Source organism: Cherax quadricarinatus, chromosome 15 (genome assembly GCF_038502225.1).
Source record: "Cherax quadricarinatus isolate ZL_2023a chromosome 15, ASM3850222v1, whole genome shotgun sequence".
NCBI classification, from domain to species: domain Eukaryota; kingdom Metazoa; phylum Arthropoda; class Malacostraca; order Decapoda; family Parastacidae; genus Cherax; species Cherax quadricarinatus.
Window position 1 is genome coordinate 28,667,794 of NC_091306.1, and position 26,254 is coordinate 28,694,047.

Consider the following 26,254-nt stretch of genomic DNA (forward strand, 5'->3'; position numbering starts at 1 on the left):
CCGCCCTAACAGTTTAATAACATTTATATTATTATCGATATTATTATGTTTTATTAACCTTATGGCTCATAAAGAGCCTTGAAAAACTGAGAATCAATCACGTTCGAGCCAAAGAAACGGAAGACAGGGTTCCACATCCATCCATTTCTTGGAAAATGTAATCCTCGCTGGCAGTTAAAATATAAAAAAAAAAAAAATCCTCGCTGGCAGTTACGTTTCACTAGCCTTGATCACTCGCGAAGGTTGGCTTAAGTGAAGGTGGTTCAGTGAGGCAGGTGCCATGCTGAGGTGAAGATGGTGTGTGAGACTCTGCTGCCTGGCTTAGGCCACTTCGAGTACCTACTGGTGGTGGTGGGGCTGGTGTACCTGGGAAAGGTGCTGCTGGTGATAGTCTGGTCTCTGGCGTGTGGTTTCAGGGCACATTTTTGGTCCAGGTTGTGGGATAAACGTCTTGTGGAAACCTACGGCAAGTGGGCAGGTAAGATCTTTTAATTTTTATTTCGCTCATAAAGATAGACGTTGTCATCCAGTTTATTAAATTTTCAACGTTTATGTACATGTTTAAGTGCACATCTGCCATTTTTTGTGTGTAAAATAGTGTCAAGTTTATACTCGCCTTTTAACAAATTAAATATATTTGAGCCTACCACTTCTGAATGGGTTCAGTATTTATCGGTTGCAGAATCTTACTGCCAAGATGGCACCATCTTACTGCCAAGATGGCACCATCTTACTGCCAGGATGGCACCATCTTACTGCCAGGATGGCACCATCTTACTGCCAGGATGGCTCCATCTTACTGCCAAGATGGCACCATCTTACTGCCAAGATGGCACCATCTTACTGCCAAGATGGCACCATCTTACTGCCAGGATGGCACCATCTTACTGCCAAGATGGCACCATCTTACTGCCAGGATGGCACCATCTTACTGCCAAGATGGCACCATCTTACTGCCAAGATGGCACCATCTTACTGTCAGGACGGCACCATCTTACTGCCAAGATGGCACCATCTTACTGCCAGGATGGGACCATCTTACTGCCAAGATGGCACCATCTTACTGCCAAGATGGCACCATCTTACTGCCAGGATGGCACCATCTTACTGCCAGGATGGCACCATCTTACTGCCAAGATGGCACCATCTTACTGCCAGGATGGCACCATATAGTTTATTTTGTCAGAGCACTAAAGACAATTTTTCATCAAACTTGGAATTGTTGGAAACCTCGCGATAACTGGAGAACGCCTCTTCCGATCGCCTTCAAACTGTCAACCTAAATTTTTTTTCCAGGAGACAAGGTTCGCGTTTTTATTGAGCTGCATAAGTCCCAATTTACCCATTTTATTAAATAGTGACATTAATTTCCATTCACCAACAAAAAAAAAAAATGCCTCGTCTTAAAGCTTTAAAATATGAACGACTGTTTAGGAGGAAATTAGAAATGTTAATAAAATTGTTAAACAAATTGGAATAGGTTGCATTCAGCAGCCGATAAGCTTCAAACTTCCAGTGTTGATGGACTTTATTAAAAGAAAACTTTGCTTTCTCGTTGATCTATGTAAAGTTTATATTGCCAATTTTATTAAGCAAATTGCTTTCCTAGTAATAATTAGAATATGCCTCATTTGGACAATTTCAAACACCCCGCTTAGCCGGACATGGAGGGATATAAATAGAATGAAGGGTAGCAGAGCTGGTCAGAAATAATTATGACCATAATTTTTAAAGGGGTGGAAAGGTAAGCCAGCGGAAGGCTTCGGACAGATGACCAAAAGCTCCAGGGGCGGGTCATCATATGACTTAAGACCTGCGTCAGGAAACACTTGTCCTGTTTCATGACGAACCTTACCTAACCTATCAGAACTGATCAGATCGCGCACCCTCATCCACTACATTGGGCAGATGAGTTAGTCAGTGCTTGGGCTGCTACATCTAGCTATGACATTCTTCCAAGTACCACACAGATGATATTAAAGGACAAGCATGATACAAAGGAGAGATTGATTTGTTTAATACTTAGCAAGGAAGATGACTTATATGACCAGAGCTTTGGTAAGATGGGAAAGGAAGAAGGATGGGCAACGATGGAAATATGGAAGAAGGGTGGAGGGGGGGCAGAGGAGTTGGGGTAATAAAGGTAAGTGTCCTAACCACTTTGGTGCATTTTAGTATGTATGTATGTGTGTAGAGTCATTAACGAAATCAGTTTCATTGAATGGGGTGATTCTAAATCGCCTCATACACAGAATCAAACAATATCTGTCTCCCTGGTGGTATGGTTTCATGCATGGAAGGAGAGTGCATCGTTGCATAACCACCTTTCTCACCCTGCACAATGACAGCTTATACACTACCTGATATTGATGTAGCCAATCGACATGTGATCATTAGTGAATTTACCAGAAAGTCTTCTGTGTTCCAGCGGCATAGAAGTGTACTAAAGACTTTGAATTAGGAATCCCACAAGGACTTATGCTCAGTCCCACCTTATTCAAAATTCTAAGTAATGTTTTACTAAATGTTGTGCCTATCCACCCCGAACATTATATGATTAGCTTCTCTAATGATATAATGATTCACACCACCGGATTCTCCAACACCCAAAACATCCTTAACCGTGTACTAGCCTCGTGTCAGGACCTGGGGTTGATAATCTCTACTGATAAAACAGATACTCAACAGGCATCCTCGACAGAGAGGCACAGTTCGCCATATCCAGTTGCATAAGTTTCGACTAGAATATGTAACCAGATACAGGTAACAAGGCTTTAAGGTATCATTACTTTGTCCTGATGTAAAATGAGACTGTGGCTAATACAAAGAAAAATTGAGAACAAGTAGAGTTGTGGCAGGTTTTCATCCCAGGTATGGTGCTAATGTTAAAATTGTGAAAATTATGTATTTTGCTTATATTAGATCATTGGTTGATTATGCCACACCACTACTTGCTACTTGTCATACTGTAAGCTTCGAGGGATGGAAAAACTACAGAACGAAGCAATGCGTATCATCCTAGGATGCCGTTGTACTGCCAAATTTTTAAATATGCTGAAAGAGCTTGATATTCCAAGCATTAGAGATCATGTCACTGAAAGAAATGTCTTCATTGGGGTTAATATGCCCAGGCAAGCCCCTTTAAACCCTTGCACAGTAACCCTCCAAACTTTCCTCAGCACTGGTGAACTTTCCTCCAGATGGATAGTAAAAGCTGAAACTGACCGCCTAATGAGCTAAATACATGATCTATGTCAAGTAAGGCAACAGCAGCACTTCCATGCTCCATGGGATATTACCTCATTTCAAACCACTAAAAAAACCACTTTCTTAAATCCCAACCAAAGCTTCGTCTTCACGCCAAGCAGGGATGCCTTAAGCTGTATTGATGACTCAGTCACACAACACACGCTTTCACAAATTATTTATGTTGATGGCTCTGTTCACCAATCTACTGCTGCAGCTGGCAGTGCTGCTGTTACACAGGGTGATGGCTCTCATAAAGAAAGTGGAGCACACATCATTAACTGGGCCTCTACCCTTCAAACAGAACTGTTTGCCATACTCCTTATACTCATATGCGTCTATGTATCTAAGGTTGACACTTTAGTTGTAACTGATTCCCTATCATCCATAAACACTCTAAACTCCTTAAGTATAAACTTGGTCTTCAGATGCATGATAGAACTGATGAATTAGTAGTTATATGCCTTCAGAGAGGGAGTAGATCACAATCTTAGCTTGTCAGTTAGCAGTTTGAGAACAGTTATACGAAAAGAACTTCAACTGAACTTTATTGACTTAAGACTGAGGGAGAATGACACCAGTCAGTTCATCTATCATCATTCTATCGAATCGGACGAGGATCAGGCAGGACTACAAAGAGATCTGGACAGGCTACAAGCCTGGTCCAGCAACTGGCTCCTTGAATTTAACCCTGCCAAATGCAAAGTCATGAAGATTGGGGAAGGGCAAAGAAGACCGCAGACACAATATAGTTTAGATGGCCAAAGACTGCAAACCTCACTCAAGGAAAAAGATCTGGGGGTGAGTATAACACCGACCATATCTCCTGAGGCGCACATCAATCAGATAACTGCTGCAGCATACGGGCGCCTGGCAAACCTACGGATAGCGTTCCGATACCTCAGTAAGGATTCGTTTAAGACTCTGTACACCATCTACGTCAGGCCCATACTGGAGTATGCAGCACCAGTTTGGAATCCACACCTAGTCAAGCACGTCAAGAAATTAGAGAAAGTGCAAAGGTTTGCAACAAGACTAGTCCCAGAGCTACGGGGATTGTCCTATGAAGAAAGGTTGAGGGAAATCGGCCTGACGACACTGGAGGCCAGGAGGGTCAGGGGAGACATGATAACGACATATAAAATACTGCGCGGAATAGACGAGGTGGACAAAGACGGGATGTTCCAGAGATGGGACACAGACACAAGAGGTCACAATTGGAAGTTGAAGACTCAGATGAATCAAAGGGATGTTAGGAAGTATTTCTTCAGTCATAGAGTAGTCAGGCCGTGGAATAGCCTAGAAAGTGATGTGGTGGAGGCAGGAACCATACATAGTTTTAAGGCGAGGTATGATAGAGCTCATGGGGTAGGGAGAGAGAGGACCTAGTAGCAATCAGCGAAGAGGCGGGGCCAGGAGCTGTGACTCGACCCCTGCAACCGCAAATAGGTGAGTACAAATAGGTGAGTACACACACATACACACACACACACACACACATACACACACAATTGGCTCCTGGAGTTCAATCCCACGAAGTGCAAAGTCATGAAGATTGGGGAAGGGCAAAGAAGACCGCAGACGGAGTACAGTCTAGGGGGCCAGAGACTACAAACCTCACTCAAGGAAAAAGATCTTGGGGTGAGTATAACACCAGGCACATCTCCTGAAGCGCACATCAACCAAATAACTGCTGCAGCATATGGGCGCCTAGCAAACCTCAGAACAGCATTCCGACATCTTAATAAGGAATCATTCAGGACCCTGTACACCGTGTACGTTAGGCCCATATTGGAGTATGCGGCACCAGTTTGGAACCCACACCTAGCCAAGCACGTGAAGAAACTAGAGAAAGTGCAAAGGTTTGCAACAAGACTAGTCCCAGAGCTAAGAGGTATGTCCTACGAGGAGAGGTTAAGGGAAATCAACCTGACGACACTGGAGGACAGGAGAGATAGGGGGGACATGATAACGACATACAAAATACTGAGAGGAATTGACAAGGTGGACAAAGACAGGATGTTCCAGAGATTGGACACAGTAACAAGGGGACACAGTTGGAAGCTGAAGACACAGATGAATCACAGGGATGTTAGGAAGTATTTCTTCAGCCACAGAGTAGTCAGTAAGTGGAATAGTTTGGGAAGCGATGTAGTGGAGGCAGGATCCATACATAGCTTTAAGCAGAGGTATGATAAAGCTCACGGCTCAGGGAGAGTGACCTAGTAGCGATCAGTGAAGAGGCGGGGCCAGGAGCTCGGACTCGACCCCCGCGACCTCAACTAGGTGAGTACACACACACACACACACACACACACACACACACACACACACACACACACACACACACACACACACACACACACACACACACACATACACACACACACACGCTTTATCGACCTGACGACACTGGAAGACAGGAGAGTTAGAGGGATATGATAACGACATATAAAATACTGAGAGGTATAGGCAAGGTGGACAGAGACAGGATGTTCCAGAGATGGGATACAGCAGCAAGGGGTCACAGTTGGAAGCTGAAGACTAAGATGAACCACAGGGATGTTACGAAGTATTTCTTCAGTCATAGAGTTGTCAGGAAGCGGAATGGCCTGGGAAGTGATGTAGTGGAGACAGGATCCATACATAGCTTTAAGAAGAGGTTTGATAAAGCTCACGGAGCGGAAAGAGTGACTGGGTAGCGGCCAGTTGAAGAGGCGAGGCTAGGGGCTGTGATTCGACCCCCGCAACTACAACTAGGCGAGTATATACACACACACACACACACACACAGGAGCTCGGTCTCGACCCCCGCAACCTCAACTAGGTGAGTACACACACACACACACACACACACACACACACACACACACACACACACACACACACACACACACACACACTATACACACACAAACTCACACAACAGGCCTAGTGTCTAATCGACATGTGCCTAGGACAAAATGGTAACTAACTAACTAACATGTTTATGGTGCATCCAACAAAATAAGCAGACTCTTGGATGTCACTACCGCCCGACTCCGGCTGTGTTAAAAGTATCTTTGGGAGAGTGTTGTGTGATGACAGTGCAAGGTTACCCACTTTTTTTCCCATGACTAGCACAACAAAAACTAACGATAACGCAAAAAGAATATGCTAAATATAGTACTGATTTTTTGATAACTGAAGAGATATGAGACAGATACGGAGAACAAGTTCCATGATATGTTGCGCTTAACCTTTAACCTTTGTTTAATCCATTATGGATTAGTGCTCTTTTTTTTTTTAAAGATGGAAACAAGAATTCTCACAGCATTACTATATGAATTTTACAGAGTAAGAAACAAAACGCTAAAATATATAAAACGGTTATAAAAGCGAAGACAAGAACGGTTCTATAAAGCTCTGGCAACGACTGAATGTTGTTCGCTTATAGCCAAACATTAAATAGAGGGTTCACCATTATATATCGACATTTAACGTGGCTACTGAAGTTTCAAAATTTTCAATTCATATTTCGTATCTGGAAGAAGATATTGCAGTGAGGAACGTAAAATGAATTTTGTCATGGTCTTGCCCTTCGCGCAAGACAGCTGCTCAGTGATAATGAATACTTTTTTTTTATGCATCTCAAGGCCAGTACGAGACTATCTACAATAAACAAAGACCCCGCTGCTTACTTCACCATGTCTGCACTCTCCTATTTTGTACTTACTGATTTGCGGGGTTCGAGTTTTAACCTTTGACACATGAACTATGCCATGCTTATACATAAAACTGTAAAAGATGCCTGCCTCCACTACTACTTCGTCCAGGTCATTTCACCTCCTGGCCATCGTCAGGCTGAAGAAATACTTCTTGACATTCCCTGTTGCTTATCTATTTTTTAACTTTTATGTGTGCCCTCATGCACCCGTTTCCTGCCTCTCCAGCAGTCTCTCTTCACCCAATCAAATCTTATTAGTATTCTGTATGTTATCATTTCTTCCCTGGTTATTCTGTCCCGTAATGTCGTCAGGTTCATTTCCTTGAATCTCTCCTCATAGCTCATTCTTCTTAGCTCTGGGACTATTTACGTTGAATACCTTTATACTCTCTTCAGTTTCTTGACATTATCAAGTAAGGATTCCATGTTGGTGCTACATACTCCAAGGTGAGACTGACATGTTGGTGCTACATACTCCAAGGTGAGCCTGACATGTTGGTGCTACATACTCCAAGGTGAGCCTGACATGTTGGTGCTACATACTCCAAGGTGAGCCTGACATGTCGTGTAGTCATGAATGAGACTTTTTTGAGAGTCCTGAAAGCTAGTCTTAGATTTGCAAAATGAGCATTTACTACAGAGGCTATTCGGCTGATGTGAGCCTCTGACGATATGATCGTCACTGTTCTCACCCCTAGGTCTTCCTTTGTCCCCTGAGACTAAATTCAGTTTCAGTTCTTTTTGCCCCCGCCCTTACCTTTCCCAAGTTTCATAACCTTGCATTTGCTGGGATTGCATTCAATAACTCCTTGTTTGACCAAGTCAGCGGTTTTCGTTCTCATTAATTTCTCATTTGCAGACAGGATACATCTGACTATCTCTTCCAGGGTATACTTCACTTACACCAGAAACAACATTAACTCTAATACCAGTCCCTGCGGATCCATCCTTGATAACCTTCCCCTATGCTGACATCTGACACTTTGTTCTTTTCCCATAAAGTGCTGTTTCATGAAGTTTAGAGCAATAAAATTGAAAATTAGACACATATGCAACATCTGGGTATCTTTATTGTAGACGTTTTGCCATCCAGTGGCTTTATCAATACAAATTCAAGGACATGATTGGAAGACAAAAGAGTTGGTGTGAAGAGCACCGTACTCCTTAAGATTCTGGAGCACAGACAAGTTGTTGTAGAATCGCCGACACTGCCGGCCCGGGTCTTTTCCAGATGGTGATCCGGCCTTGGCTTCCAGGAATGGTAGTGTCTTGATGGGCATGCAAGCTACGCAGCAGCTGGCGATGCTAGGAAGACCTGCGATGCTGCACAGCAGCAGAAAGAACAGGCAACAAAGGGAGGGGGGGGGGTTGGCCTGTATGTCAGAGTCGTTCATCTGCACAGAGATGCTGAACACCACAAATGATGTAGAGTTCTAACAGTAAAGATCGAGAACCAAAACCTAGTCATCGTGGTTGTATATAAGCCACCAGATGCAACCGCCCAACAGTTCAAGGAATAGCTATTGAAAATTTATTACTGCCTGGAAAGCCTTCCAACTCCATCCCCAAACATCTTACTGCTTGGTGATTTCAACCTAAGGCATGCAAAATGAAAGAACATAGCAAATAATGTTATAGCAGAAACAATCCCTGGAGGCAGCACAAGTGAGCTACTAAATCTCTGCGATGAACCCACCCTAAGTCAACAGATAGTGGAGCCAACAAGACTGGAAAGCACACTTGACCTTATATTCACAAATGAGGACCTGGTAAGAAACATAATATCAAAAACAACTAATTCCAATCACAATCTAATCGAAGTTCAGACTTACGTGATCAGGGTCCTGATCAGCAAAATGCACGTAGCTGTGAAGGTGTCTTCACCAAATACACCTTCAACAAGAACATCAACTGGGACTAGGTGAACCATCTCTTAAATGAAACATGTTGGAAAGATATCTTAAAAACATGGATCCGAACCAGTGCCTTGAAAGGATCAGCTTCCTGGCAGCTGAAGTATGTTTATGGCATATTCCCCTAAGAAAGAAGAAGTGAAGAAGTAAACTGGAGAGAGAAAGACCTTCGCTCTACAGAAGACGGCAAAGAATCACTGAGCTCCTCAAGAGTGATACATGGAAGGGAGCACTGACCAGGGAAGTAGAAAGTATCGAACTTAAGTTAAAGGACTCATACAGGATCCAGGAGAGACAGGAGTTAAAAGTGATTAGTGAAATTGAAAGAAACTCGAAATATTTATTTTCATATGTCAAAAACAAGGCAATACTACATCTAGTATTGGGCCCCTGCTCAGACAAGATGGGACTTACACAGATGACAACCAAGAAATGAGTAAGATATTGAAATACCAATACGACTCTGTATTGAGCGAGCCACTAATCAGTCTAAAGATCGACAATCCAAATGATTTTTTCATGAATGAGCCTCAAAACCCCATCAATGTATGCCAGATTTCCAAAAATACCTTAACTCTGATAGACTTTGAGAAAGTATTGACAACATGCCTATGCACTCAGCCCCGGGCCCAGACTCGTGGAACTCTGTGTTCATTTAGAACTGCAAATTCCACGATATAACCCCATTTCATTAAGGTGACAGCAAAGCATTAACTAAGAACTATAGACCAATGTCTATTGTGCCACATCATAAAAATCTTTGAAAGAGTGCTAAGAAGCACGATTGCAAATGACTTGGATTCCCAAAAACTGCACAATCCAGGGCAACATGGGATCAGAGCTGGTCACTCCTGCCTCTCGCAACTACTGGATCAGTATATGATCTTGGATGCACTGGAATAAAAACAGAATGCAGATGTAATATACACAGACTTTGCAAAAGCCTTTGACAAGTGTGATCATGGCGTAATAGCGCACAAAATACGTGCTCAAGGAATAACTGGCAAAGTGGGGAGATGGATCTTCAATTTTCTAACCAGTCGAACACAAAGAGTAGTGGTCAACAGAGTTAAATAGGAAGCTGCTATAATGAAAAGCTTTGTTCCATAAGGCACAGTACTCGCCCCCATCCTGTTCCTCATCCTTCTATCAGACATAGAGATGCAATTCACAGCACCTTGTCATCCTTTGCAGATGATACTAGGATCTACACGAGACTGTCATCTATTACAGACACGGTTAACCTCCAAGAAGATGTAAACTAGGTTTTCCAATGGGCAATGGAAAACAGTATGATGTTCCAAGAAGACAAATTCCAACTTCTCCATTATGGAAAACTGGAGGAGATAAGAATTAGAACTGACTATACTACAAACTCTGATCATACAATAGAGCAAAAAAATAGTATGAGGGACCTGGGAGTGGTAATGTCTGAGAATCTCGCTTTCAAGGATCACAACAGTGCTACGATCACAACTGCAAAGAAGTTGATAGGATAGATAATGAGAACGTTCAAAACAAGAGATGCCAAGAACTCAAGAAAACAGGGAGTTGAGCAGAAGAACCAGAAACGAATATGCTGGGATAAGGAAAGAGTCCCAGAGGCAATACAAGAACGACACAGTATCAAAAGCCAAATCTGAACCAAAGTTGTTATACATTCACATTAGGAGAAAAACAACAGTCAAGGACCAGGTAATCAGGCTGAGGAAAGAAGGAGGGGAGCTCACAAAGAGTGACCAGGAAGTATGTGATGAACTAAACACAAGATTTAGAGAAGTACTCACAATAGAGACAGGAATGAAAATAGGATGAGGTCATCTTCACTTTATCACCCTATACAAGAAGCATCCATCTCTCAACGAGTTATCCTGATGTCGTGTCTGCACGTTTCAGCATCCAGACACAGGTACAAGCAGGATCTAGCCGAATTTTGCCGAATTTCTTCGAGAATTGTAAGTAGCGTCCCAGTGACCTCATGCCACAGCGTCCCACGCTGTTTCTCAAGTCATGTGTTCAGCATCACTTGTATGTTGCAGTTGTTGTTCAGCTCAGCACAGCTATTTCAGCAAGCCAGAGGTGAGTTTTGTGGTGATTTCTGCATCTAGAGCGAGTTTCTCCACGTGTTTGTGGGAGAACAGGAGGAAGTTATTCGTGAGGAAGTGGTCATTCCTTGCCTCGCCCACGTTCGCCCTACTCACACCTCACCACACTACCATACACCACTATGTGCATCACTCCCTCTGCTGTGTTGTCTGCTGTTTTCCATGTGAATTCTTTGCCAGAGCTGTGTATCCGAGTGCCTGAGGCCACTCGAAGCCACATGGGTCACTAACCCATGTGGATCAGCAAGTCACGTGGATCAGCAAGCCACATGGATCAGTAAGCCATGTGGATCAGCAAGCCACGTGGATCAGCAAGCCATGTGTATCAGTATGCCACGTAGATCACGAAGCCACGTGGATCCTGACGCCAAGTGGGGTGTGGACAAAGCCACGTGGATCTATGAGCCATGTGAGTTACCGATGCTGCTGCCCGACTTCATGACGTCACGATGTCTGCCTGACGTCATCTCGAGATGTCTGCTGATGTCACAGTGCTGCTGATGTCACCTCGCGATGTCACGACTGACATCACATGTCACATTGTGTTTCAGTAATTATGTCAGTATTGTCGAGAAGATTGAGAGAAGATATATATCATGTGTTAATTCCTCTCAGTCAGTGTTCTCACATGTTAGTGTATGGCTTAGTGTCAGTTTTGTGCACAGAAAAGCATCAATTGCTAGTTAAGCCATGTTGTACTGCATGTACTGTGGGTGTGTGTGAAGTTTTCCGTGTGTCCTGTGTGACCTTGAGCCCAGCTGTGTGTCGACCACAGGTCTGTGGCCAGACCCCTGTGTAGCATTTTGTTGCCTGTCACCCAGTGTGACCAGCGCGTTTGACAGCTGATATTAGTCAGCCTGAGCGTATGAGCCCCCATGTACAGAAAGCTCTTATGCTCGTCACTCGTAGATGTTCTGCAGAATCGTATTTGCTATGATTCCCATCGAAATTTATTTCACTTCACCTCCAGACCTTCAGAGTGCAGTTATATGTAGAGCAACAAGTCTGGGGATACTTAGACTAACCTCTGCTATAACTCCAACTGCCGAGAGAATGACACTCATCAAGCCGCAGTTAGCCCTGTCAGCAGGCGCTGTGTCAGCCTCGTGTCAAGCTTCAGTGAGCTCCTGCACAAAGATGATGTCACTTTGACTGCTAGCTCGCTCACTGCAGTCTGGTGTATGATGTTATGACTCCCAGATGTTTCGCCCAGTCGTCTCTGCCATGACTCGCTCCACTACTCACTCCACACTCGCCGGCAGTGACAGCCCAGCGACAGTATCAGTCAAGAAGTGTCCTCCTGAGTCACTTGCCAGAAGTCCTACCCAGTTGCCGAGTTTTGACGACGCCTCACTCGAGGGCACCAGTATGTCGTGCCCCAGGTTGAGTGAAACCTGCAGTGACTCCTATGATGACTGCTTCACCGTACCCCGTTACATCACAGCTCAGCCACAGTGATGTCTCCTGTGTTGCAGTATCTTTCCAGATGCAGAAAGGCATGCAGTGATGCCCATCGACGCTCACTGCATATGACCACGATGTTTAGCACACCCCACATTTTTTTCCTTCCCTCTCTGTAGGAAGTTTTTTTTTCCCCATATCCATATGTATATAAATGTTTTTTATTTTGTGTTCTGTGCCCTGTTCCTGCGAGAGAGAGACCAAGTTTTTTTTTACCACCAGTATTGTCGCGTCGGGACGACACGAGGTGCGTAGCCGAGCAAATGTAGACAGCCTGTACTGTCAGCACAGACAGCCTATGCTGTCTGCCAGCTTAGTTCATATTTTGCGGCACTTAAGTGCTGCCCTCTCTAGGCCTGCCCAGGTCAGTGGGACGCTGGTCCCACTTGCACTCGCTCACTCACTCAGCGGCCAAGACAGTCAACAAGGTGACTCCTATCTCCTCGTGGCCATGGCCCCCTGTGCCATGGGGGACTTAACACACGGCATGGGCACCCCAGATACCGCAGTTAAAAGAAGTGTCCTGGAACCACTTATCATTGAAACCCGCTTTCAGCTTACCAAATAATCTCATTAAACAGATGAACTAAACACAAGATTTAGAGAAGTACTCACAATAGAGCCAGGAATGCTTCCAGCAAACCGTGGAGGCAGGGATCACAAGGAGGTGCTGGGCATTAGTGGCGCTGCTAGGGTTGATGTCACCTGGTTTAGTTTAATATGTTTATTATGCACCCCATACCCATCCTGTGGGCGGTAGTCAAAATATTACAGAGGTACATAATGGGTCCAGGGACTGGGCCTCAAAGTTTTGATAGCTGAGCAAGTTACAGAGGTAATGAATTCACAATTTACAAAGGTAATGAACTCACAATTTACAAAGGTAATGAACTCCAGGTAGGTCTAGTCACAATCATGACAAGTTACAAAAGTATTTACAGATTACAGAGGTACACAATGGGTCCAGGGACCGGGCTCCAAAGTTTTGATGGCTGAACTAGGTACAAGGTAATGAACTCACAAGTTACAAAGGTAATGAACTCACAAGTTACAAAGGTAATGAATACTGTAAGAATGGTTACTTACGTTTATACATGGCTTCAATCATGAACAAATTTTAGAGTAATGAGCAATTCACACTTCCACACCCGGTCACAACTGTAGTGAGTTATTGGTGCAAATGTTGATTGCTGAGTCTCTCTCTCTCTCTCACACACACACACACACACACATACAAATTCATACACACACACACATAAACACACACACACACACACACACACACACACACACACACACACACACACACACACACACATACACAAACTCATACACACACACACACACACACTCATACACACACACACACTCATACACACACACACACTCATACACACACACACACTCATACTCACACACACACACACACACACACACACACACACACACACACACACACACACACACACACACACACACACACACACACACACACACACACTCACACACACTCATACACATACACACAAACACACACACACATACCTTAGTAAGGAATCATTCAAGACACTGTACACCGTGTATGTCAGGCCCATACTGGAGTATGCAGCACCTGTTTGGAACCCGCACTTGATAAAGCACGTCAAGAAACTAGAGAAAGTACAAAGGTTTGCGACAAGGTTAGTTCCAGAGCTAAGGGGAATGTCCTATGAAGAAAGATTAAGGGAAATCGGCCTGACGACACTGGAGGACAGGAGGGTCAGGGGAGACATGATAACGACATATAAAATACTGCGTGGAATAGACAAGGTGGACAAAGACAGGATGTTCCAGGGAGGGGACACAGAAACAAGAGGCCACAATTGGAAGTTGAAGACACAAATGAGTCAGAGAAATAGTAGGAAGTATTTCTTCAGTCATAGAGTTGTAAGGCAGTGGAATAGCCTAGAAAATGACGTAGTGGAGGCAGGAACCATACACAGTTTTAAGACGAGGTTTGATAAAGCTCATGGAGCGGGGAGAGAGAGGGCCCAGTAGCAACCGGTGAAGAGGCGGGGCCAGGAGCTAAGACTCGACCCCTGCAACCACAAATAGGTGAGTACAAATAGGTGAGTACACACACACACACACACACACACACACATGCACATGTTACCTGGAGGTTACCTGGAGGTTATTCCGGGGATCAACGCCCCCGCGGCCCGGTCCATGACCAGGCCTCCCGATGGATCAGGGCCTGATCAACTAGGCTGTTACTGCTGGCCGCACGCAGTCCGACGTACGAGCCACAGCCCGGCTGATCCGGCACTGACTTTAGGTATCTGTCCAGCTCTCTCTTGAAGGCAGCCAGGGGTGGTAATGCTTTATTTACAGCTAGCAAAGTCAGGGTATTTCTCCAGAATGGTCTGTAATATACCACTGTGGATAAAATACTTAGCCATTTCTTGAACACTTCTGAGAGAGTTGTTTCTAAATTCATTAATTTTATCGCACTCCAGTACATAATGACGCAAGGTGTGACAATAGTCCATCTGGCAAAGTTTACATTTCGTTTGGTCTACATCTGGTGGTGGTGATTTAACCTGCCAAAGATACTTGTAACCCAGCCGGGCGGTAGTGACATCCAAGAGTCTGCTTAATTTGTTGGATGCACCATAGACATGTGGCTCCTCCTGCATGATAGAATGATGATAGATGGACTCACTGGTGTCAATCTCCCTGAGCCTTAAATCCATAAAATTCAGCTGAAGTTCTTTTCGTATTATTGTTCTCAAACTACTACCTGTAAGCCAAGATTGTAATCTACTCCCTCTTTGAAAGCATACAGCTTAGCCAATTTATCAGTTCTATCATGCATCTGAAGACCAATGTGAGATGGAATCCACAGCATGTGCACTCTGACTCCACTGTCCACAATCCTACCATACCTGTGTCTGGCTTCTGACACAAGCATGCCACAATTTATGCTTAATGAGTTGAGAGCATTTATGGATGACAGAGAATCAGTTACAATTGTCAATCTTTGATACATAGATGCATTTCAGTGCAAGGAGTATGGCAAACAGTTCTGTCTGAAGGGTAGAGGCCCAATTATTGATGCGTGCTCCAATTTCTTTAAGAGAGCCATCACTCTGTACGACAACAGCAGCACTACCAGCTGCACCAGTGGATTGGTGAACAGTACCATCAACGTAAATAATTTGCGAGAGTATGTGCTGTGTGACTAAGTTATCAATACAGCTTAAGGCCTCATGTTTGGCTTCAAGGCGAAGTTTTGGTTGTGATTTAAGAAGTAGTTTGGGGGGAAATGGAGGAATGGTAGTTTGGAATGGGGTAATCACCTGGGACGGCATCTTTGGTGTCACCCCCATGAAATCCAAGGGCGGGGGATGGGGGGAGTAAATTCCAGTTACGTCACTACTGCATAACCAGTGACTAATGTTTGGCAATGAGAATGTTAAAGGGCCATAAACTGAACAGGAGAATACTTCTCAACTTGATTAATGATTAAATAATTGTAGTAATATTGAGGAAACATAAACTCAAATACCACTTTGAGTACAGGCAATAGATCCTACATTTATTCATGTTCAACAATGCAAAAAAAAAAAAAAATGAAAAGTAAAGTAAAACATTGCAATATCAGAGAAACAGGAGTTCCGATTTGACCTTGAGTACAGGTAACATCTCAGTGAATTTGATCTTACATTTCCTTGCCTTCAATCCTGCAAAATCATCTATCACATTAAAATTAATGATTTTCCCTATATAGGCCTATTTATACTCTGTAATCATATAATAGGCTATATAGAAACGAAAGATTTTTCTCTTATGTTGCTGTAGCACTGTTTTGGGCATTAGTGTCACTTTCTAAATTTAGAGGCTTTATGGTGTCACCCCTTGATGGTGTCACCTGGGGCGACCCGCCACCTCGGCACACCAACACCCCTCCCCCCATACGATGCCACTGCTGGACACAATACACATAACCAAGGTAGAGGTGAAGAAACTGCTAGGTGAACTAGATACCTCAAAGGCGGTGGGCCTAGAGAACATATCTCCATGGGTACTGAGAAAGGGAGCAGAGGAATTGTGTGTGCCGCTAGCAGCAATCTTCAGTAAATCTATCGAAACAGCAATTGCTTGAGGCGTGGAAGACAGCAAATGTAGTTCCAACTTTTAAGAAAGGAGACAGACAGGCAGCGTTAAACTACAGACCAATGTCACTGGCTTGTATAGTATGTAAAGTCATGGAAAAGATTATAAGTTGGAGCAGATTGGGCTCATACATGATAATCAGCATGGCTTCAGAGATGAGAAATCCTGTGTCACAGATCTACTTGAGTTCTACGATAAGGTAACAGAAGTAAGACAGGAGAGAGAGGGATTAGTAAATTGCATCTGTTTGGAACGCAAGAAGGCTTTTGACACAGTACCACACAAGAGACTGGTGCAAAAATTAGAGGAGCAGGCAGGAATAATAGGGAAAGTACTGCAATGGATCAGGGAATACCTGACAGGAAGGAAACAACGAGTGTTGGTAAGTGATGAAGTATCAGAGTGGGCACATGTATCGAGTGGGGTTCCACAAGGATCAGTCCTAGGCCCGGTGCTGTTTCTTGTTTACGTGAATGACATGATGGAAGAAATAGATTCAGAAGTGTCACGGTTCGCTAATGATGTGAAATTGATGAGGAGAATGCAAGCGGGAGAGGATCAGTTAAGATTACAAGGGGATATGGACAGACAACAAGTCTGGTTCGACAAGTGGCTCCTGGAGTTTAACCCCAGTAAGTGTAAGGTCATGAAGATTGGGGAAGGGCACAAAACCGCAGATGGCATACAGGTTAGGGAATCAAAGGTTGCAAATGTCACTTAAAGAAAAGGATCTTGGGGTAAGCATTATAACAAACATGTCCCCTGAGGCACACATCAATCAAATAACTGCTGCAGCATATGGGCGCTTGGCAAACCTGAGATTAGCATTTAGACATCTGAGTAAGGAGTCATTCACAACATAGTACACTGTGTACGTCAGGCCTATACTGGAGTATGCAGCACTAGTATGGAACCATCACCTAGTGAAACACGTCACGAAATTGGAGAAAGTGCAAAAATTTGCAACACGGTTAGTCCCAGAACTTAAAGGTATGTCTTATGAGGAGAGGTTAAGGGAACTCAACCTGATGACACTAGAGGATAGGAGAGATAGGGAGGCCATGATAACGAATAAAATACTGAGAGGAATTGACAAAGTGGACAGAGCTCGAATATTTCAGAGATGGGATACAAGAGCAAGGGGCCACAATTGGAAACTGAAAACCCAGATGCGTCATAAGGATGTTAGGAAGTACTTCTTTAACATTAGAGTTGTCAGGAAGTGGAATAATTTGGAGAGTGAAATAGTGGAAGCACAATCCATACATAGCTTTAAGAAGAGGTATGATAAGGCTCATGGAGCAGGGAGAGAGTGAATTAGTGTCCACCAGTGAAGAGGAGGGGCCAGGAGCTATGAATCGACCCCTGCAACCGCAACTAAGTGAGTACACACACACACACACACACACACACACACACACACACACACACACACACACCAACGCGCGCGCGCGCGCACACACACACACACCAACACGCACACACACACACATACACACATACACACATGCACACACACACATGCACACACATATACAACAGGCCTAGTGTCCAATCGACATGTGCCTAGGACAAAATGGTAACTAACACACACACACACACACACACACACGAGTGCACACGAGTGATCAGGCTGAGGAAAGAAGGTGGGGAACTCACAAGAAACGATCAAGAGGTATGTGAGGAGCTCAACACGAGATTCAAGGAAGTATTCACAGAAGAGATAGGAAGGGCTCTGGGAAGACAGCACAGAGGGGAACACCAACAGGGAATGTACCAAAAAGCATTGGATACCATACACACAACTGAGGAGGAGGTGCAGAAGCTGTTAAGTGACCTTGATACTTCAAAGGCTATGGGACCGGACATCTCCCCGTGGGTTCTTAGAGAAGGAACAGAGATGCTGTGTGTCCCATTAACCACAATCTTCAACACATCCCTTGAAACTGGGCAACTACCTGAGGTATGGAAGTCGGCAAATGTAGTCCCCATTTTTAAAAAGGAGACAGAAATGAGGCATTAAACTACAGACCAGTGTCACCGACGTGTATAGTATGCAAAGTCATGGAGAAGATTATCAGGAGGAAAGTGATGGAGCACCTGGAATGGAACAAGATTATGAACGACAACCAGCACGGATTCATGGAACGCAAATCCTGTGCCACAAACCTTCTGGAGTTTTATGACAAGGCAACAAAAGTAAGACACGAGAGAGAGGGGTGGGTTGATTACATTTTCCTGGACTGCAGGAAAGCCTTTGACAAAGTTCATCACATGAGATTACTGCAGAAGCTGGAGGATCAGGCGCATATAACAGGCAGGGCACTGCAATGGATCAGAGAATACCTGACAGGGAGACAACAACGAATCATAGTACGTGATGAGGTATCACAGTGGGCGCCTGTGACGAGAGGGATCCCACAGGGGTCAGTCCTAGGATCAGTGCTATTTTTCGTATATGTGAATGACATGTTGGAAGGGAAAGACTCAGAAGTGTCCCTGTTCGCAGACGATGTAATGATGTGATGTAATGAAAAGAATTAAATCAGATGAGGATCAGGCAGAGGTACAAAGAGAACTGGACAGGCTGAACACGTGGTCTAGCAACTGGCTTCTCGAATTCATCCCCGCCAAATGCAAAGCCATGAAGATTGGGGAAAGACAAAGAAGACCGCAGACAGAGTATAGGCTAGGTGGCCAAAGATTGCAAGCCTCACTCAAGGAGAAAGACCTTAGGGTGAGCATAACACAGAACACGTCACCGGAAGCACACATTAACCAGATAACTGCTGCAGCATATGGGCGCCTGGCAATCCCGAGAATAGCGTTCCGTTACCTTAGTAAGAAATCGTTCAAGACTCTGTACACTGTGTACATCAGGCCCATAGTGGAGTATGCAGCACCAGTTTGGAACCTACACCTGGTCAAACACGTCAAGAAATTAGAGAAGTTGAAAGATTTGCAACAAGGTTAGTTCCGGAGCTCAGGGGAATGCCCTACGAAGAAAGATTGACGGAAATTGGCCTGACGACACTGGAGGACAGGAGGGTCAGGGGAGACATGATAACGACTTACAAAATACTGCGTGGAATAGATAAGGTGGACAGAGACAGGATGTTCCAGAGAGGGGACAGAAACAAGGGGTCACAATTGGAAGCTGAAGACTCAGACGAGTCAAAGGGATGTTAGGAAGTACTTCTTCAGTCATAGAGTAGTCAGGAAGTGGAATAGTCTAGCAACTGATGTAGTGGAGGCAGGAACCATACATAGCTTTAAGACGAGATTTGACAAAGCTCAGGGAGCAGAGAGAGAGAGAGAGAGAGAGAGAGAGAGAGAGAGAGAGAGAGAGAGAGAGAGAGAGAGAGAGAGAGAGAGAGAGAGAGAGAGAGAGAGAGAGAGAGAGGACCAAGCAGTGATCAGTGAAGAGGCGGGGCTAGGAGCTGAGTCTCGACCCCTGCAACCACAATTAGGTAAGTACACACACACGTAGTAATGCTTTATTTATAGGGAGCAAAGTCTGGGTATTTTTCCAGAATGGTCTGTAATATACCACTGTGGATAAAATACTCTGACATATCTTGAACATTTCTGAGTGAGTTGTCTTTAAATTCATTAGCTGTGTCGCACTCCAGTACATAATGATGCAGGGTGTGACAATAGTCCATCTGGCAAAGTTTACATTTCGTTTAGTCTACATCTGATGGTGGTGATTTTACCTGCCAAAGATATTGACATCCAAGAGTCGACTTCTTTTGTTGGATGCACCATAGACATGCGGCTCCTCCTTCATGATAGAATGATGATGGATGGACTGACTTGTGTCAATCTCCCTGTGTCTTAAGTCAATAAAATTCAGTTGAAGTTCTTTTCGTATTATTGTTCTCAAACTGCTACCTGACAAGCCAGGATTGTAAACTACCCCCTCTTTGAAAGCATACAACTTAGCCATTTCATCAGTTCTATCATGCATCTGAAGACCAATGTGAGATCGAATCCACAGAATGTGCACTCTGACTCCTCTGTCCACAATCTTACCATACCTGTGTCTGGCTTCTGACACGAGCATGCCACAATTTATACTTAATGAGTTGAGAGCATTTATGGATGACAGAGAATCAGTTACAATTAATGTGTCAACCTTAGATACATGGACGCATTTGAGGACAAGGAGTATGGTAAACATTTCTGTTTTGAAAGGTAGAAGCCGAGTTATTGATGCGTGCTCCAATTTCTTTAAGAGAGCCATCAATCTGCTCACAACTCATTGCTTTACCAACCTGAGGAATAACGACAAGTGTGCAGTCCTACGAGAGTTGGTAACCCAGGTGTCCACACACTGAAAATTCGTCTTTCACTCCAAGACACGTGTGCTAGAATTTCTGCAAGGTTGGAGTAACTATTTGTACGAGTATTGCAGTGTTTGGTAACTCTTGAGAAGTCTGCCTCAGTCAGTGACCTTGAGCGAGGCACTGCATCACCTGCCTGAGACTTTCGCCCACATTGACTATGTGAAGAAAAGCGAATGTGCGTGCTCAGTTATCCCTGCTGTTCTCCTGTATCCCCAACTCTCCGCCTTTAAACTCAGCCGTTCGCCTCTATCAAGGTGCAGGGTTGAGGTGTATTTTGCTGCTCCGCTGGTACTCGAATATGTGAGTTCCGCAAGTGCTTCAGATTTGTTGTAACTATTTGCATGAGTGGATTACGCTTACTTAGGACATTGTGCTACCACCAGTACCTACGTAGGCTTAAAATGAGTGAGGAATGTCTGGCCTGCTGGGTGACCTTGAAAATGGCACTATAAGACCCGCAAGCCACTTACACCCATACTGCGTGTGTCTAGTGAGGTGAATGTCCCTTCCTCGACTTTCCTATTCACCGGTATCCCTTAACTCGTCGCCATTATCTACATATGGGATAAGGGCGAGTTTAGCTGATCCAGGCCAAACAGCGCTCCAAGCCAGCCAGTGAAGGCCAAGTGAAGGCCAGTGAAGGCCAAGGCATTCTGAATCCCAGAATGCCTTTGTGAACGTTCTACAGTGTTCCGGCCGTACCTTCGGTGTTGTGAGAACTAGTTCTTATGTAGTGAAAATTTGTCTGTCATTCCAAGACACGTGTGCTAGATGTGTTAAGTGCTGTGGGTTTGGAGTAATTAACAAGTAGTACAGGGTTGGTAACTCTCGAGACGACTATGGGCCCAGTGAATGACCTTGAAAATTGCACTGCGACCTGCAGGCCACTACACCCATATTGCCTGTGTCTAGCGAGGTGAATATCCCTTCCTTGTCCCTTCTCCTTCCTCGATTTGGAACTCAGCCATTCGCCTCTATTTACTTATGGTCTAGAGGCGGTTTTTGCCAGACCACATAAGTACTTGAGTGCCCGTGTCCTCTGTGCCGCACTCCACTCATCTTACGAATGTGTCTCCTGTGTGCCTACCTGCCTGCTACAAGCAAATATCCAGGTGGTTGACATGGGCTTAGCAAGCACAGTCAAGCAAGCTTGAAAGCAGCACTAAAAGGTAGCCAGAACAAGCTAAGGCAGCCTGCAGTTATAGCTGTCCTAAGGCCCAGCATGTCTATGTATACGTTCTACAGTGCTGCTGGCATACCAGTGTTTCCTCTAGTGGCTTAAGAACAATTTAACGAGCATTGCAGTAGTAACATTTTAAGTGGGACATGCCAGAGGTTCACTTATAAACATAGTAAGTTTGTGGTGATTGGCTTGTACACAGTGAACATTCATCTGTCATACTTGTGCTAGAAGTGTTAAGTGCTGCTTTCCCCAACAGTTAATTGTCATTTGTAAGCCTGTATTAAGACTTTAAAAGGCTCAGAGTGTGCTTCAGTGTAATGACTCCTTACATTTGATAAATCAGTGTAATACATGCTCTGCTCAGTGTAACTGAACTATTAAATACGGTTACATAATTAAATTGCTTGTCCTAGTGTCATTGCTGTGTTTTATAATACATTTTCTTGTTCAGACTGAAACTTTACTGCTAAATTCCCAGTAATATTTCAAATTGCAGTGGTGATCTGTGGTGTGAGTGTGTAACTTATGCTTTGTATTTTTACTGTGAACAAGCTTACTGCTGCATAATGTTCACTTTCATGAATACTTTCTTACTTCAGTAATTCGGTTACCTTTAAACTGTGTTAAGCAAGAGTCAGCCTGTTAACATCTATGTTCCTTGCCATCTCATCTAGTGGGTTTAGCGCCTAGTTAAAATTGTAATAGTAACAATTTGCAATCATTATACTTCTAGTTATACATTGTGTAAATTGTTTTAGACTATTTGATCAACTGGATTGTAGTGTTTAACTTCTGATACACCAATTTAATGACTGCAGACACGCACTGACACATAATAAACACATTAAAACGCTGGTACCTCTCCAGAAGCTGGGCCTAGTGTGTGACCTTGAGAAGTTGAGTGTGTTTATTACAGCCAGCGGTGTACCACTCTCACCTATATTTACATCAACACAAGTGTATTCTAAGTGATAAAGTGTACACTTGGTGTACTTGGTAACACTTGTCATACATAGTAACGCGTGTGTAAGTGAGATTGTTTAGGTACTGGTTCATCTATCTACAGCTGCACACTTATGCTTGCATACATGTATAACATAGTAACGTGTGAGTTACCCAGGATGGACCAAGGAAGTCAACCAGAGTGATTTATCTCATTGTCATTGTAACATTACCTAGTTTTTTTTTTGTTTGTTTTTTTTAGTAATACTGTTTACAATCTATGGTTGGGGTAAGAGGTTGTCTTCAGCATTCATTGTGATGTCTGCTATATTATTATTTCAGTGAGGTACATTAGGTGGCAGTAGCCTGAACTAACTCAAGTGGAAGTTATCATTGAATTTGAACCTCTTGTTTTAATGTGATGTATGTCAGAATTCTAATTTTATGCTCAATATTACCTACTTTGTCCCTCTCTCTCTCTCTCTTTTCATCTTTGTAATTTGTGATAAGGTGTAAAACCTCGCCTGTACCATCCATTATATCATTATATGTACCATATTATTAACACACATACAAGAGGTCTCTGAGTGTGTTTTTGGTGGGGTGTGTGTCGTATTGAGTGGTGGTGGTCTGGGTTGAGTATGGTTGGAGGTGTTCATTGAACTTGAGCACTTGTGTCTTGTGATCTATTTTGGACTTCTGACTTTGTAGTGAATATTTGCTCTTGCATAAGCTATAAGCGAGGAATTCTTGTGTTGTGAGTCTTACACCAGATATCATCACTGGCAAACATGGCAACTGTTATAGAGGAACCTATTTCTGCAGGTAATGGAAATGATGATAGCTTTCAGACCTTTAAAAGTAAACAAAAGAGAAAAAGTGAGAAAGGGCCAGAGCGTCGACGTAGTCAGACTCACTTGACTCGTATACAATGTGACACTAAACATCCTTGGTGCACAGAGGCTGCAAGAAGTCTTTCTTCAAAGGAAGAATGTGTTAAGCTGAACTTCCCTGACAACACCCCGCTGCCTGCTAAATGTGCATGGCTAATGGAAGCTGTAAACAAGCATCCTAACTCAAGGATCCAATTTAGGAAAAACACACACAACTTTGTGTTTGTGGAACAGAATGCAGAACTGATCAATGATCTACTTAGTACACCTTATGGGGATATTAAGCTGCTCCGACCTCCATCAGACACTCACCACTTTAAAAAATGGGTCAGTATCATAATCTTTGGATACCCTCTCTGCATGGACCCATCCCATTTGACTCTCAGTGAGCATATCATCAAGCCTAAAAGACTTAAAGGAAAATCCCAAATTATTGCCAGTTGGGTGGGTCCTGTGCCCCTCCCCCGGAATATCTGGGTGCATGGTTTACGTTTCCTAAACATCGAAGTGTACCTACCCCCTAAACGTAGGTGTTACAAATGCCAGCACTATGGCCATGTTGCAGTAGACTGTGGAATACTACATTCTTGGTGTGGTAAGTGTGCTGGGAAACATTCCACTAGAGAATGCACAGTAGGCCCTGACAGCCAAAAATTTAAGTGTATTAACTGTAAAGAAGTTGGGGTTACAGTTTCCCACAAGGACTGCAGTCAGAACCCAAACAACCTTCGATGTAAACCTGATAACAGTCCTTTAATGGTAACTGAGGATGAGGCCATCCAATCTACCACAGCCAGATCTGAGACTGAACCTCTGCAAAGTGTGCAAGAACCCCACCTCACTGCAAATGATTCTGGTGATACCAGAATGCCATCACACACACCAGCTGTGGAGGAGCTAGCCATCCCTGCTAGCACATATGGAACTACTGGTCTGCCACTACAGATACCTATGGCTACACCTGAATATGGGGATGAGTTTGTCATTTCTCCCAATACACACAACTACAACAGTCAGACGGACACCACACAGGTAACCCCCCTGGAAATTGGAGATGAGTCAGATGCACAGGACCTACCTGCAATGAATGATGAAACAGAGAACACTAATGCAACCATGGTACCTGTTAAGGTGATAGGTGTTAAAGAAAGCACTAACCCAGAAGTGCCATCCTCCGGAGAGGCATTGGATCCGCCTGACCTTCCTCATATTATAACAAATTTCCAGAAAAAAATTGAGCATCTTGAACAGATCCTGACAAGTTTAATAAATATATGTAATCAGGATGATGCTCTTGAGCATGGTGATGATGTCAAAAGTGCAGCAATCTCCGTTCAGCTTCCAGCAATTTGTGAGAAAGAAGCCCATGACTCTTGCCTTCAAGACTTGCCTTTTAACTGGCTGCCAAGATGCCGAAAAATGCTTAAAAATAAAGGTCCTGAAGATAAAGACGTACAAACTATGCTATTTGCTCTTAAGTGTCTGCACACTGTAGTCAAAGCATAATAGTTTTACCATCTTATGAGCAGGAGATTGTAATAACTCACTACAATGGATACATTACAAATCTTTTCATGGAACATTGCTTCCATCAGGAAGCGGTTGCCTGACTTACATCATATTAGTGCAACCAAGAATATTGATGTCATCTGTTTGCAGAAATGTAGATTGAAAGATGGAGCACCTCCACCAAACTTGCCTGGATATGCAGCTTATAACCTAAGGTCAACCAACTGTTGTGTGATGTATGTCAGAAAGAACTTGCCACATTCACTCCTTTCCTTGCAGAGTCGAGTTAACATGCAGTATCATGGTGTCAAAGTATATGCAGGCGATTTTTCCATAAACATTTTTAATCTCTATGCCCCAGCGAACCAGCTTCGACCTGATGCTTTACCAGATCGCATCAATAGTGAACCTACCATCATTCTTGGAGATTTTAATGCCAGACATAAGAATATTGGTGGGTCTATAACAAACACCAATGGAACTAAACTAGTGAGATTGCTAAATGAGCATGATAATGTTCGAATTGTGGGCACTACTGAGCCTACTCACATATATGGTGGCATACTAGACCTGTGTCTTGGATTTAATACATCATATACGATGCATGACTCTGTCATAGTTGATGATCTTCTATCTGATCACTTCCCAAGACTAACAACTGTCAATCTTGATCACATCTCCAGCAATCAAGGAGCTAAATACAGAAGGAGGAAACTTATTCTCAAACCAGAACACAGAGACAACTTTATTAACCACTTGGATCAATGGTATAAGAATTACGAGCCCATT

At 43.7% G+C, this 26,254-nt stretch overlaps 1 protein-coding gene across 2 annotated transcripts in view; it reads left to right on the forward strand.

Annotated features, from left to right (window-relative positions):
• The first annotated feature begins 224 nt into the window (after positions 1–224).
• The window catches only part of LOC128692005 (inactive hydroxysteroid dehydrogenase-like protein 1), a 164,436-nt gene continuing 138,406 nt past the window's right edge, over positions 225–26,254 (forward strand). Inside the window, exon 1 of one of the 2 annotated variants that reach the window (XM_070085245.1) lies at positions 225–478. In XM_070085245.1, the coding sequence (XP_069941346.1) occupies positions 295–478 (184 nt within the window). In that variant the 5' untranslated portion in view covers positions 225–294. The remainder of the gene's footprint in view (positions 479–26,254) is intronic. The other variant, XM_070085246.1, reaches the window with a different exon arrangement.